The 14,382-nt window shown below is 42.0% G+C and overlaps 1 protein-coding gene across 1 annotated transcript in view; it reads right to left on the minus strand.

The window, feature by feature from the left end:
* celf3a (cugbp, Elav-like family member 3a) overlaps positions 1 to 14,382 on the minus strand; it is a 29,203-nt gene that overhangs the window by 8,947 nt on the left and 5,874 nt on the right. Inside the window, 5 exon segments of the mRNA XM_020586013.1 lie at positions 1,318 to 1,461; positions 1,818 to 1,897; positions 2,969 to 3,097; positions 4,778 to 4,826; positions 13,512 to 13,594. Coding sequence (XP_020441669.1) covers positions 1,318 to 1,461; positions 1,818 to 1,897; positions 2,969 to 3,097; positions 4,778 to 4,826; positions 13,512 to 13,594 — 485 coding nt within the window.

Below are 14,382 nucleotides of genomic sequence, written 5' to 3' on the forward strand. Positions count from 1 at the left end.
GGGGGGGGCTGCCGGCATCGGACCTGCCGCCACCGTGGCAACAGGAGAGAGGTAGGCCGACTGTGCCACCAGGGCCTGCTGCTGCATCAACTGGAGGATGGAGGGAGAGTTTGTGATTGAGAGGAAATGGGATAAAGGAAGTCAGGACATTCAGTGTTCAGGGGATGGAGTGATGTTTAGTGGACTGTATGTAAGTGTGTGTTCATAGAGTCTAATCTCAGGTTTAAACAGCAGAGAAACACCAATTAAAAAATTTTATGAGTGACTTCTGTAGATTAAAATCACAGAAGAAATATTAGCTATCTCAGAAAATGGGATCCGGTCATAAAAACTGAGCTTGTTTAACAGAGCTGCGATGGCTCCGGTCAATCAGGAGTCAACACATTTGAAGGCCACATCTCTGGCCGCTGCGCCACAGACCAGCTCTCCCTGATGACCTGCTCTGTTTCTGCACAGCAGTGCAGATGCTTCATGGCTGCCATAATCAGTCATTAGGGCCAAATCAAGGTAATAACCTCCCTTAAATTATGTCACATGTTCCTGCTCTGAGTTGTGAGGGTGAAAATAACTGACTCCACTGTATTCCACCACTTTTGCGCATCTACATTTCTCCTGCTGAGCAATTTCACTTTTAGTTTATGATTTTAATAACAGATAATATCTGGTGAACAATGCAGAGTAAAAACATAGTCAAGGCTCCTTAAGCATCACAAACTGAACAACTGTAAATGAGCCAAATCTGAAACCATTTGCACAAAATGGTCAATTAGCAAAAACAAGAGCAGTAATGTGACTTCACTCAACACTGAAAATCCTATTTTTTCACAGTAAAAACAACCATCTAGTGTGATATTAAAACTCTTCTACTAAAATCCCATGGAATGTATCAAGTTTAGTATTCCAAAAAAGTAATTATGTTTTCCAGGAGTGTGCATCGAGTCAAATATGTTTTTCTTTTTATCGGATCAGCTTTAACTTCTGCTAACTACTGCTTAACATCAGTTAATTCAGGGCTTCCAAACCTTTTTTTCCACCACAGACTATTTTTGGATTTTAGTTTTGTTGTGGACCAGTGGGCACACACAAGGATAAAATTAGACAGTTAGTTTTCTGGGGTTATACACATGTTCATAAATCATGTATAGGAATGAACCAAACATGAGACCAGACAATTTGTTTGCTGTGTATTTCATTATGAATATTTACTAAATTGAAAAAACAGTTCTAGATCTAGACCTCTTAGCAGCACTCATATATAGTTCTTGTAAAAGGAGTGCTTCTACAGAAATGTGTGCTGTATGTGTCTGTGCTCCTCACAGCCTGTGTGTAGGCATTGTAGGCCCCAAGGTGCAGGGTCATGGGACTGATGACTCCCAGTTGAGAGGCCACCTGCTGCATCCGCCTGAGCCCTCGCTCCTTCTCTGAATCAGCAAACTTTACCACCAGGCTGGACGAGGCACCCTTAGGAGGAAAGGTACGAAATCAAAACAGGTCATAATCTAAATGTTATTCCTTAAATTTAGCTGATCTGCTTCATCCACAGGACAAATCATCTACAGCAGAAAAAACAGGTAAGCACCTTTAACTAAAAGTTTGTCCAATATTGTGTGTGTGTGTGTGTGTAAAAGGGGGAGCAAAAACGAGAAGTGGTGACTATCATCTGAGTCACAACATTGAGTGTCTAAATGACTGGATTTGGGGCATCTGAGTGTGTCTATTTGAGTTGATGAGTACTCGTGTATTTATGTGTATCTAGCTGCAGCTGTGTAGTTTCTATGTGTGTGTGTGTGTGTGTGTGTGTGTGTGGGGGGACTTACAGGTAAAGTACGACTCCCATGCAGAGCATTGATGGCGGCCTGGGCCTCTGCGTTGCTCTGGAACTTTACAAATGCGCACCCTACATGAAATGAAAACACCATTACACGCGGCCTCTTACAAACACCTGCAAGCTCACAGTATAAAGAAACACCTTCCCTTTAAAAATACATTATGAGTTGTCTTACATGTAGTGCTTCATCAGTTACTGAGGCATTGTTAAACATGGTCCACAAAACATGCATTGCTTCATCAATCACAGCCCGTAAACCACGAGACGCATCATTAGCCATGACCCATAAAACCTATTGCACCATTAGTCATGGCTCATGCAACAAACACAAAGAAATCTAGCAAGTGTGTCTGAACTGTCACCGGACTTTGATTTACATGGCAAATATATCGTTAGCATTGTTGTTAGTGACAACAGCAATTTACATTCACATGATGGTAACGTGCTGGAGGCCTAATTCTCAGGCCTTGATAAAAATACAAAGAGTTAAACATAGTCAGTGCAATTTTTACAGTCTTGATATGGAATCCAGTCAGGTCAAACTGCAATACTTTAAAGGCTGAAGGATACCTGAAGGATACTACTTTTTATTTCATCCATTTTATGGGACATTTGAACTCACAAAACTGCTAAACCATGCTTCAGTATTAAGGAGTAAGTTGTGTGTATACAGTAAATGGCTAAATGCAGGTGCCAGAATATTTAATTGGAGTGTACTGCATCATGAGTATAATACCAGACATAGTCAAAATTCATAGATATTTGATATAAAACCTTCCAAAGTGTGTGGCTAAAAAGTTGTAACATTACCAGATGATGAGAAATTCATGTTTTTCTTCAAAGAAATGGAAAGAAGATGGATGAATGTACTTAGTACTTTACTAAAACATATATAATTTGAGTCTCTTTATAAACAGTGTATAAAAACGTATCACTATAAAAATGATACTGCATCTACTATTTTTGTAAGTTGATAATGTAGCAACAGTGTGTTGTTATTATGATTTTTGGCAGGTTATTGTAACTTTTAGCGTTTTTATCCTGCACCATGTTTTACTTTTTTGTGCTTCCTGCACTTTGTGTTCTATCCTGCTAAAAGAGTAGTTTGTTATATTTTGTATCTTCTACTAATGGCATTACCTTTGCTGGTACCATCAGGCCCACGGAGCACCGTGCACTCCTCTATGCTGCCAAATGGCTCGAACATCTTTCTCACATCGGCGTCTGTCTGCTGTTTCCCCAGCATACCCACAAACAACTTCCTGTCTTCTAAGGAGAAGGAGATCATCAAGATGGGAGAGGAGGAAACAGGAAAATGTGCAGACAATGTGAGTGAGATTAAAGGGTGAAAAAAGCAGGAGTGAGAGAGAGGTGAAAAGAGGGGGAGAAGAGAGAAGTGCCATGTCACTGTACATGAATGAATAATAGAGATCATTGGTGTGATAAACAGTTACAAAGCTGACAGGACTTCAGCCTGCTATACTTGAGAGCGCCACCAGAGTGCGCTAAAATGAGCATCACAACAAACAGCATCTGGTGGTGACTCAAATGTTTGTCACCCTCTGTGTTGTCAGAGAAGCTGCTCCGTCTGTCTCCGTCTGTGAAGGATCAGATCAGTGTCTCTGCATGCTTTAGCCCCTTCACTGCAAATCACATACATGTTACATTCCTGCAGACTGTTTTACAAAACACACCATAGATTTATCGACTGGAGCCTGCATTTCTCTGGCCAACTGGGGTGCCACTTCTTTCCCATTCATTTTAGTGTGGGATGAAGATCAACTGTCAGAGGCTAAAAGCCTCAGTTACAGTGAACATGTAAATGTCTTTATCATTTTGTTACCTTTATGTTGCATGAGGTTGTGGTTGATTGTGTCATTGTATTCTAAACATCTGCCTGTATTATGTGTTCATGTGGTGGATGTGACTGCATAAACACAGTGAGACCACAAGCTATGTTTACTTTAATAAAAATCTAAAATAAAACGTGTACTCGAAATATTGAAAAATGAGAAAATGAACCGATCAGGCAAATGATAAGGTGTTAGTCCTTTTAGTGATGATAGCCCTGCACTATTCAAGTGCCCCAGTAAGACAAGTCAGGGTGACAATGAGCTTGCATGCAAAATACCAGCCCCCTGAAACTGAGGCAGGTTATCATTAATTTTACTATTTAAAACCTTTGCTTTTCCAAATATCAAAATGTCTTCTGTGAAAAAGGCCAGTTATAAACCACAGACACAGTGAAAATATGAGCATTCGATCAGTTGTTGGATGGTAACTCTACTGACCCAGATATCAGTTTTCACCAACACAATAACAGTCTGAGTGATGCACCAACAGCTGCCATAAAACTATGGTATTCATTACAACATGGACAACAATAATGTAGAGTATGTATGAATTGTGGTAAATTGGTGAAAACACGTTGCTTACATCCTTGGAAACAACTCAAGTGAATAACAGTATGGTCACACGTTTTGAAAAGTCAGGGAAACATATGATTATGTGACTGGTCAGGTGTTAAGGCAGACGCATCTTCAGCGACACTTGTAAAAGCTGCCTTCCAAATCCAGCAGTGTAGCACATCTGTAGTAGTTTAAGCAGCAGCTCTTTGCACAGCGTGCGTTGTGCAGGTGCAGTGTGACAACAACTACACTGCCATTTTAACAGGCAGTCACAGCTTTGCTGAAACAATAATCAGCTGCGAGGGTGATAAAATGTTGCACGTTTTCTATGCAGTGTTGATATAGTTGATTTTTTCTAGAAATTTCCTTTAATCATCAACTGTCATATTGTCTTGATTTTGGTGACTTTATTCATTTTGAGACATTATTGTCCCATTCTTAAGGGCTGCTAGTTAAGACTGACATTTTGAATCATGTAGACTGTGAAGGTGCTGTTGTTTGAACAGGTGCTGTGAGTCTGGGCGGGGACAGGGTCTCTTACCTCCTCTGCTCTCGCTGTCTGCCGGCTTCACTTGGATTGGGCGGTTCATCTGGAAAGAGAACCCACACAGCATAGTCAGTTTAAATATAGGACAGGGGTAGTGATAATGAACCCAAGAAAACCAGGGAACTTTTAAGAGTGAATGGAATTTATATGCCAACAATTTTGAAACTGGCAGCAATTGAAATTTCACACAGATGTGTAATTGTGGCTACTATTATTATAAATTACTATAAATCACAAAAGATGGAAACCATACAGTATGTAGAGACTTTATATTATATACTTTTATAAAATGACATGATAGGTTAATTTAGCCTGTGCTCTTGGCTCCTACGTTCCCCCCACTAATGTCTCTCCTTTCTATCTGTTGCCAGCTCTACTCCAGCAGAACACAGCTGACACTGAAGTGTGATATTATATTCACAGTGTACAGTCTCTCTCTCTCTAAGTCGCTCTCAGAATCTCCTCTAATCCCGCTCTCTATCGTTCCTTCTCCCCCTATCACACAAAACCAAAAAAAGCACACACCCACGCGGGATTGGGGAAGTGATAAGATTAAGAACACTCGCTGGCTAATCTGGATTACAGGAGCACGCAGCATCAGAACAGTCAGAGATTCTGAGCCTGATGAAGAAGCACAGACAGACGGGCTATACAGGGTTAGAAGTGAAAGAACAATATCTAAAAAAATAAAATAAAATAATGAATGACAAAAAAGTAAAGGACAGATGACACAGAGGAGGATTAAATATCCTTTCATAATTCATCAAAAGACAAGCTGTGAAATGCCTTTTTTTCTTTGCTTCTCCACAGCTGTCCTCCCCACTATGTCTCAAAGCCCCTGTATAGAATTGTGCGCACATCAGTGCTTCAGCACCTTGTCTTTCAGATGTATAGAGCATGAAAATGGTGAAGAGAGGCGCTGAATGAAATAAAAAAAAAAGAACAAGCAAGAGAGGGCAAGAGGGAGAAAGCTGGGACTGGGGGGGATTCAGGGAAAGGAAAGGAACATATGGAGGAAAGGATGAAGGAGGTGTGTGTGTGTATGAAAGAGAGAGACAGGGAGGAGGGTGATGTCAGTGAGGAGTCGAGGTGAGAGCAACAGAGTGACACTCTGTTAACTGTGGCTTAATGAAGGTCTTAATTATGGAACCGGTGACATTTCAGCCAGTCACTGGTCCCGTGTCACTGATTGATCCACTGTGATCAGTCACCAGGAGACACTATTGATCGGCACTATGGTTGTGCTCTGCTGCCAGGACCTGCATACACAAATACTGTCAAGTCCATGGCACTATGGTACCGAACCACCAGCTGAAATACCATCAACACCTGCTGCAGAGGACCCCTGTGTCTCCTCACTGAGAGCAGCCAACTGATTGCACCAAATAACAGTAGATGGAGGGACAAACCCACTTCCAGTCACTCAAGTAAATGGAGGTCTGCTCCAGCAGTCAGTGAATAGTAAGTTTTGTTTAAATTACAGCTAAGTTTACCACCGTACCATTTCTTATGCAATTTTTACACCTACCAAGTGCTAAAACTACAGTGTAGCAACCTCTGGAAAATAAAACATTATTTACTACAGTCCAATATTATATGTTGCATTTACTATGGATCTTAGATTGTCAGTACACTCTTCTGCTGCCAAGACTGAGGTTAATTCAGTTTAAATATGAAACTCTGCTTCACTTTATTCTTGTTTTTGATCTTTAACTTTCATCTAATTGTGTATTTTTCAAGATGCAGACAAAATTTTCCAAATGCTAAGTCAAACACTGACTCCATTTTTCTTTGTTAATGTGTTTTAGGTTTTAATAGAAAAATATTTTAACTGGTAGAAACCAAGGATGTATCATTATTTTTACTTTACTTTTCTTTAAATACCAAAACAACATGGTCACATATGGTCATATACATCAGGGGATGGCGTCCAGTATAGGCCTAACTCATGAGCTCATGTATTCACATATCTACAGTATGTGGGTTTTTTCCTAATCAGTATGTGAAAGTAACATTTAAAAAAATGTACTGTCTGCTCGTAGAATCAAAGCTCATGCCACAACCTCATAGTTTAATGTGATATCTTTGATTGATGACATGTTTGAATGATGCCTGTAAAAGATCCCATAGCCATGTTCCAGTGCAGGAAGACAAACAGTGAAGGCCGTGGTGGTGGTGATAGGGAGAAGCACAGCAGATGGCTCAGGAGATTGGAATTAGAATATACAAAAGGGAAAACAGCAAGAAGTGGAGGCCATCAAGGCTGTGCCCCTCCAGATCCGCACGGCAACTGGCCCCGCAGCTCTGACGAAGGCCGCGCTTGCATGGCCGTCGCCATGACAACCCCGGTGATGTGAACCCCACATTAGGTAAACAAGGCTGCCCTGAAAGGTACGTGGAAGAGACAGGTGAAAACAAATGAGGAGGACAAAGGTTGCTTTGAGGTCGAGAGATAGCAAGGATTAGTTGTGTGTGTGTGTCTGTGGGGGGGGGGGCAAGGAGAGGAAGGAAAAAATGAAAGACGCCAAACAACAAAAGGATGAAGGAGTAAGCGTTCGTGCCTGTTGAATGTTGGTGCTGCCTCGAGAGCAGATGCAGAAGCAGGGAGAAAAATATCTCCCTCTAAGCCCAAACCACTAACACACACTTTACAGTAATTTGCTCTCTCCTCTCCTCCTCCTCTTACTCCCCTCCCCTCCTCTTTCTCTTTTAGGCTTGTTTACAAAAACAGTCCCATACTGTGCACAGACAACACACAGACAAAACCTGCCTGCTCAACAGCCCATTTTACTAGTGTGTTTTTGCTATATTTTTTTCTCCCCTTGAGCTCTATCTCCAAACACACGCCGCAGATATTATATACAACTCTCTTCCGACTAAACACACATACATTATTCCTAACAATACACAAGCTCTCTCTGCTCCTCTCGGTCACAGCAACATGAGCACACATCTACACATACTTAATCTTTTCGCTCTGTGATGCTGCAGGGGATTTTGCTAGGATTATGAGATATTAAATCCATAGATTATCCAATCAAATCACAGCTCAACCCCTTCACCATAATGCATGACCTCGCATGCCATCAATGTCCATACATGCTGAGGAGCAGCACTTGATCCAGTGTAAATGCATTTTCATCTACAGCAAATGTTTTAGATGGGGGGGTCATTTATACTCCGAGTGAGTAAAGCATATTGATGATTATATTTTTCTGTTATGACCCACGAAGCAGATGATCTCTACACTCTCAGCTCAGTGCAATCAGTTGCTATATTATATTATGTATACGGTCTATATAGCAAGCAGCTGCTGTGTGAGGGTGGCACATTTCTGTCACTTGTTTTCTGTCCAATTTCAATCCATTTTGCTTGTCTGCCCTGAAAAGCAGCCGTTCCGAATGGTAAATATATCAGCAGAAATCATCTCTCCTGCTCTTTCAAGTCGCCTAGCAACCTGGCATCCCTTGTCCCTGCCGTCTCCAGGCAACGAGACCTGCGACCGTAATCAACCTGCCACCTCCCTCCTCCTCCCTCTCCTCCCTGTTCTGTTCTTCTCCCATCTCTGCTGCTTTTGCTCCCTCGCTTCTCCATCCACCTCCTCGTCACAAATGCACTTACGCTGGGATGCATTAGTGAATTCACACGGGAGAAAAGAACAAGCACAGGTGGAAATTGGTATATTCACAGGCCAAAATAGAAAATGACAGAAAAAAGGGAGATTAAAAGACACAGATGATTGTGAGCTCACACAAAGAGTTGGAACAAAGCAGGGACAAAAAAAGAGCAGAGATGCAGAGAAGTGCAGTCTGTTAATGATTCTACATGTGGATGCACACACAGATGCTCACACAAACACACATGGGTGGGCAGGCACACAAAGTGGAAAGAAACTCTTCTCCTGAATTCAGCCAGCCACTAAATCAGTCAGACTCAAAAAGACTGATGGCACAACCCTTGTAAAGTTTAATAATATTTAATCAATGATCGGTCTTCAGTGTCAAAGCTGCTTCCCAGGGTTGTCCTCTACTCCTACAGGGTTCACCAGTCTGTCCAGTGTCAAGACAAAGCTGGCACTCCTTGAAGCTGACATTCAGCCTTTATGTCAGAGAGCCAACAAAAATCCTTCAAAGCAGAGAAACTGAATAACAAAGAGTAAATTTCTAACAACACTCGGGTTGACTCTCAATAGTTTTGTCTCTTCTGCCTGTTAAATATTCATGTCAAGTGTTGTTTGACTCAACTCAGTGGAGCAGAGGAGGAAAGAACTGACTCATGCACGGATTTTAGTGTGTGTGTGTGTGTGTGTGTGTGTGTGTTACAAATATGGTTCATGTCCTACTTTTTCTTTTATTTATTTTTTTCCCCACTTTTTAATTTGGGCATATTTTACATGCTTTAACTTCATTGTAGTGCAGTGTATATGGACGCTCGTTAGATAACCAATCCTATATCAGAGTTCAAAGAGCTTAAACAAGATTTGCGACAACAGCACACTTGTGTTCACCTTTCACACACGCGCACACGCACACATTTCCCAACCCCCAAAACACAATATTTCTCAGTAACAGATGTCTGCATTTAAGCTGATAAACACACTGCCTTGATGAACCTTCAGCCCCCTCCACCCTTACTGCTACCTACTGTTCATTATGTCAAACTGTAATTTATTTCTTCCTCCTCTCCCCTGACCCTCCCTTAATGCCCCCCCCCGAAATCGCTTATCCAATTTCTCAGTAATTCACACACATTACCACCTCTGTAAATCCAATCTGCATTTATCATTACAGTTGCCCCAGAGTGACGTACAGAGGAAGGGCTTTTTTTTTGTTGTTGTTGTCAGCCTGTCCTGCATCATCCCTGTCAAGCACTGTTATGTATATGTAAATGAACCAACGCATGAATGCACACTTAATTCCAGATAGATTCATCAAGTGAACATATTTGGTCTGCCTATCACCATCAATTCATAGGCTAGATTTGGAGGGACCGCTTTATCTGGTTATTGTCAGATACATAAAATAACATGTTAGCTAGTGACATGGTCACAGAACAGATAATAGCAGCATGTTTTTAGGGCTCCAGTGAACCAAATGAGCATCTATTTGTGTTTCTGTCATATTGTTCTGGCTTGGTACACATTAGCTGTCAGGTTTTACTATAAAATACTAAAATGCTAAGATTGAGTAAGCGCTAACAGGTACATAAGAGGCTGTTATAATCACCCTACAACTGCTCATTGCTCATGTGTATCTAAATGCAGAACGTCTGCTCAGACTTTAAGAGCAGAAATTACAACATTCTGGCAGTATACATCCTATCTCATATCCTGTGTAAAACGCCTGGCCTATATTTAGCATATGTATTTATTTCTGACTATTGATAAAATCCCTCTGTCTGCTCTGACTGAGTCCTTATGGCTGGGTAAATGTCAGGCTTAGTCAGATGTTCCACTCAAAGAAGGCTCTTTCCTCTCGTATGGGCAGCTTAAACACAGAAGGCCTTGCATCACACACACACACACACACACTGCAGATAGTGAATGAAAAAAACCTGAGAAGAGCTCATAATAAATCCAAGAACTTCAATCCATCCATACATATATTTGGATGTGTACTCTCCAAGGAAACATACGCACACAAAAGCAAACAGACAGTTACACGTACACACACATAAGCACACACCCTTTATTAAGTTGTGTTAGTGTGAACACCTGCCCTCCCTTCCCCCCCTGTACATGCAAATACACACCAAACACACACACACACACAGCTACTTTCTCAGTTGGGCACAGTTGCACTATTAAACAGTTATTGCATTTAAAATTAACGGTGAGGCATTGTTGTAAATATTAATTTTTAGTCAGTGAGTGATGATGCTGGGTAATGTGTCGTGTCTTTGCTGAAGCAGATAGAAGCTTCAGGGCTAGAACTAATAATTCTTTGCCATATTGATTAAAATAAAAGTTTGACACTTTGGGGAATATGCTAATTTGTTTTCGTTCCAAATGTGAGATGAGAAGATTGATACCATCCTAAGGTCCTTTCCCTAAATATTGAAATACAGTCAGAAGCCAATTAGCTTAAACGAGTGAGATGTAACATGTTAGTTAGTGAGCCTTAGAGGTGCTGGTACAGTAAGTCGGGTCTTTGGACTGCTTCTCCCTGTTTCCAGACTTTTTGCTAAGCTAACTGGCAGCTTCATATTTAGCAAACAGATTAGATATGAGAGTGGTATCACTGTTTTCATCGACTGTCAGCAAGAAAACATATAAGTGCACTTCTAGTATGCTGAACCTTTCCTTTAATCTACTGTATTATTTAATCAGTTTAATGTTTGGTCTCTAAAATCTCAGAAAATAGCTGCAGCTCTAATGACTTTCAGTGGCAAACAGGGGCATGACTCAGTCATTCAGCTCATTCAACAGATATTTGTTTAAAGTTGTTCAAACAGTTCAGTTTTGAATGTCGATGTGTAAAATGGCTTCTGCTAATGTGGTATAACTGGATGTTATTTTCTCCTTGAGCCTCACAGCAGCTGACTAGGCCAAACAGGCCGGAGACAGTGGAGAGATAAAGTGATAAGAACAGAGGGGACAAGAGTACAAGATGTCCAGGGTGGACAGAATGAGAGAGTACAGCACAGGAGTGAACATTTCCACACGTCTTCTCAGAGTGAATCTGTCTTACAGTGCCTGCCCTTTTCCCCCTCCCCTTCCCAGCTCCACCATTGTCTCACTATCTCACCTTGCTTTTAGCTGAATGTGCTTTTGACACTGTTCCTCCCTCTCAAACTTAGAGATGGACTCTCTCACCTGAAATTAAACACAAGGCCAGGTGCCACCCTGATACAGCCATCTGTTCACCCCTGCCTGACTTCTTTCTTTGTTTCCATTGTTAGCAGATAGAAAAAAAAATCAGTAACATAACAGTAAGACTGACTTTTATTTTCCAAAGAGAAGAAATGTAATTCCGAGTGTTAATGACATCCTTCAGCTTTCTCTGCATTCAGGTGTGCTTTCATTTGAGCTCTCTCATCTCAGTCCTGTAATTGCTTTCATGTTTTTTCTTTTGAATTTCACTGGCCATGAGATGCCAAAGTCAATTATTCTTTAGCAGTGCAGGTGCAATTAGATGACAATTACACCACAGCTGGTAGCAGGGGTGGGAAACAGTTCTTGTCCATGTGGGTGTGTATGAAGCTACGGGTTTCATCTTTTTTTTTTCCTTTTAAAGAGGGAAGGGGGGAGGGCAGGGAAGGATTGAGAGAGCACATGAGGGTTTAGCTTGTTCCACACAGCTTAGAGGTAAGAGGTTTGCCATGTGGCATTGGGCTCTGCTGATCCCCTACGAGAGGTCAGGAAGGTCACGCTACTGTCATGCTAACAATGGGATTTCTTTTATTGCCACCGTAATACCAGCCTGCTCCTTCAAACTGTCTGCATTCCCCAGTAACTCGCTGCCTGCCATTACAATGCTGTTCCACTGCTGAAACAGTTCAGGCCTCAATCAATCAGTCAACAATTTTAATAACTGACTAATCATTTAGGTCATTTATCAAGGAAAGCAAAATGTTTTCTGGTTTAAGTTTCTCAAAATGTGATTTCCCAGAGCAAGGTGAAAGTCCATCACATGTCTTGTCTAAAACCCAAATATATTAAATTTGCTATCACATAAAATGAATAAAAGCAACAAATCCTCACCTATAAGAAGCCTAAGTCAAAGAATGTTTTGCTTTTTTGCTGGAAATGAACTATTAATTGATTATCAGAATAGGTAGTGGTTACTTTTTGAATAATACACTAATGTCTATATTTTTAAAGCAAAAATGCCGAAAAAATATAAAGTTAAAATTCATTAGCTTCAGTTCTCAAAATAGTTGCTGGTTTTCTTAGTCTTCTAGGATATTAAATTCAATATCTTTGAGGTCTGGACTGCTGGTTGGACAAAAACAAGCAATCTGACAATGTTCTCTTGCGTTCCAGGAATGTGATATGTGCATATTAATAGTTCCTTGTTGCCCTAATCTTTTCACCTGCTTCTTCTCTCTTTCCTCAAAATCTACCGGCATGAGCTGACATTTAGGAGAAGGAAAAAAAAGAAGTGAACGATGTAGATCTCAACTAAAATAACCAAAAGGAAACAGGGGTAAGGCCTTGTTAGTAAAAGAGGAAGCAGCAGCAAGTCTGGGAGCACACTTGGTCTCAGTAATTCTTTGCCTTGTCGCCTTGTCTCTCATATAGTCGGTTATTATAGAGACGTGGCTGTCATGTCAGATTTAGCTCTGGAAATGTCATTTGGCAGCACACCTGCTGCCTGGCTATGCTAATAACGCTAGGTTTAACTTTGATTAGAATTCAGAGAGAGAGATAGATAGAATGGGGGGTGGGGGGATACAAAGTGAATCATCAGAGAGAATATGAACTGGCAAAGTCACTCTAGCAGCGAGCCTCATAACTGCCTTATACGACCCGTGACATGCAGCAGGATGATTCATACCATAACTGGGTGGATATGTCTGTTATGCATCACATATGAAACATAAGAGGGAGAGCAGGCTCTGACCTTTATTGGAGCATATCTGCTAAAGGGGGAAGTTGGGTCCACATGTCAAACTCGGTTAATTTTCTGTGTCACTGTGTCCACGTGTGTCTGTGTGCTGATAGCCTAGCGTGCCTGTGATTTTGTTCTCTTCATATAGGCAGTTAAGAACTCGGAAAGACACTCACCCCTGGTAGCGTCTTCTGCTCATGCAGTGCATTCTGGGCTTTGAGGGCGGATTCTCGTGCACAATATGTCAGGAAAGCACATCCTGGAGAGGAAGACAGAAAGTTAGCAAAGTCTATGTATGTAGTTCATGTAGTCTGTGCATTTAATGTCACATTCATATGCTTGACAGTGCCATGTTATTGTAGCTTAATCTTAACTGTCCCTTTGCCCCAGAGGCCTTTAGGCATTATTGTGCTGTTGTAAATATCCATCCATCCATCCATCCATTTTCCTCCGCTTATCCAGGACGGGGTCACGGGGGCAGCAGTCTAAGCAAAGATGCCCAGACTTCCCTCTCTCCAGACACTTCCTCCAGCTCTTCCGGGGGAATGCCAAGGTGTTCCCAGGTCAGCCGAGAGACAGTCCCTCCAGCGTGTCCTGGGTCTTCCCCGGGGCCTCCTCCCAGTGGGACATGCCCGGAACACCTCCCTAGGATTGCCCAGGAGGCATCCGAAACAGATGCCTGAGCCACCTCAGCTGGCTCCTCTCGATGTGGAGGAGCAGCGGTTCTACTCTGAGCTCCTCCCGGGTGACCGAGCTCCTCACCCTATCTCTAAGGGTTCGCCTGGCCGCCCTGCGGAGGAAGCTCATTTCGGCCACCTGTTTCCGGGATCTTGCCCTTTCGGTCCTGGTTTGATAGAGCCAACAGGACAACGTCGTCTGCAAAAAGCAGAGACGAGATCCTGTGGTCCCCAAACCGGACTCCCTCCGGCCCCTGGCTGCACCTAGAAATTCTGTCCATAAAAATAATGACCAGAACCGGTGACAAAGGGCAGCCCTGCCGGAGTCCAACACGCACTGGAAACAAGTCTGACTTACTGCCAGCGATGC

Source organism: Monopterus albus, unplaced genomic scaffold (assembly GCF_001952655.1).
Source record: "Monopterus albus unplaced genomic scaffold, M_albus_1.0 scaffold393.1, whole genome shotgun sequence".
In the NCBI taxonomy this organism is placed as follows: Eukaryota; Metazoa; Chordata; class Actinopteri; order Synbranchiformes; family Synbranchidae; genus Monopterus; species Monopterus albus.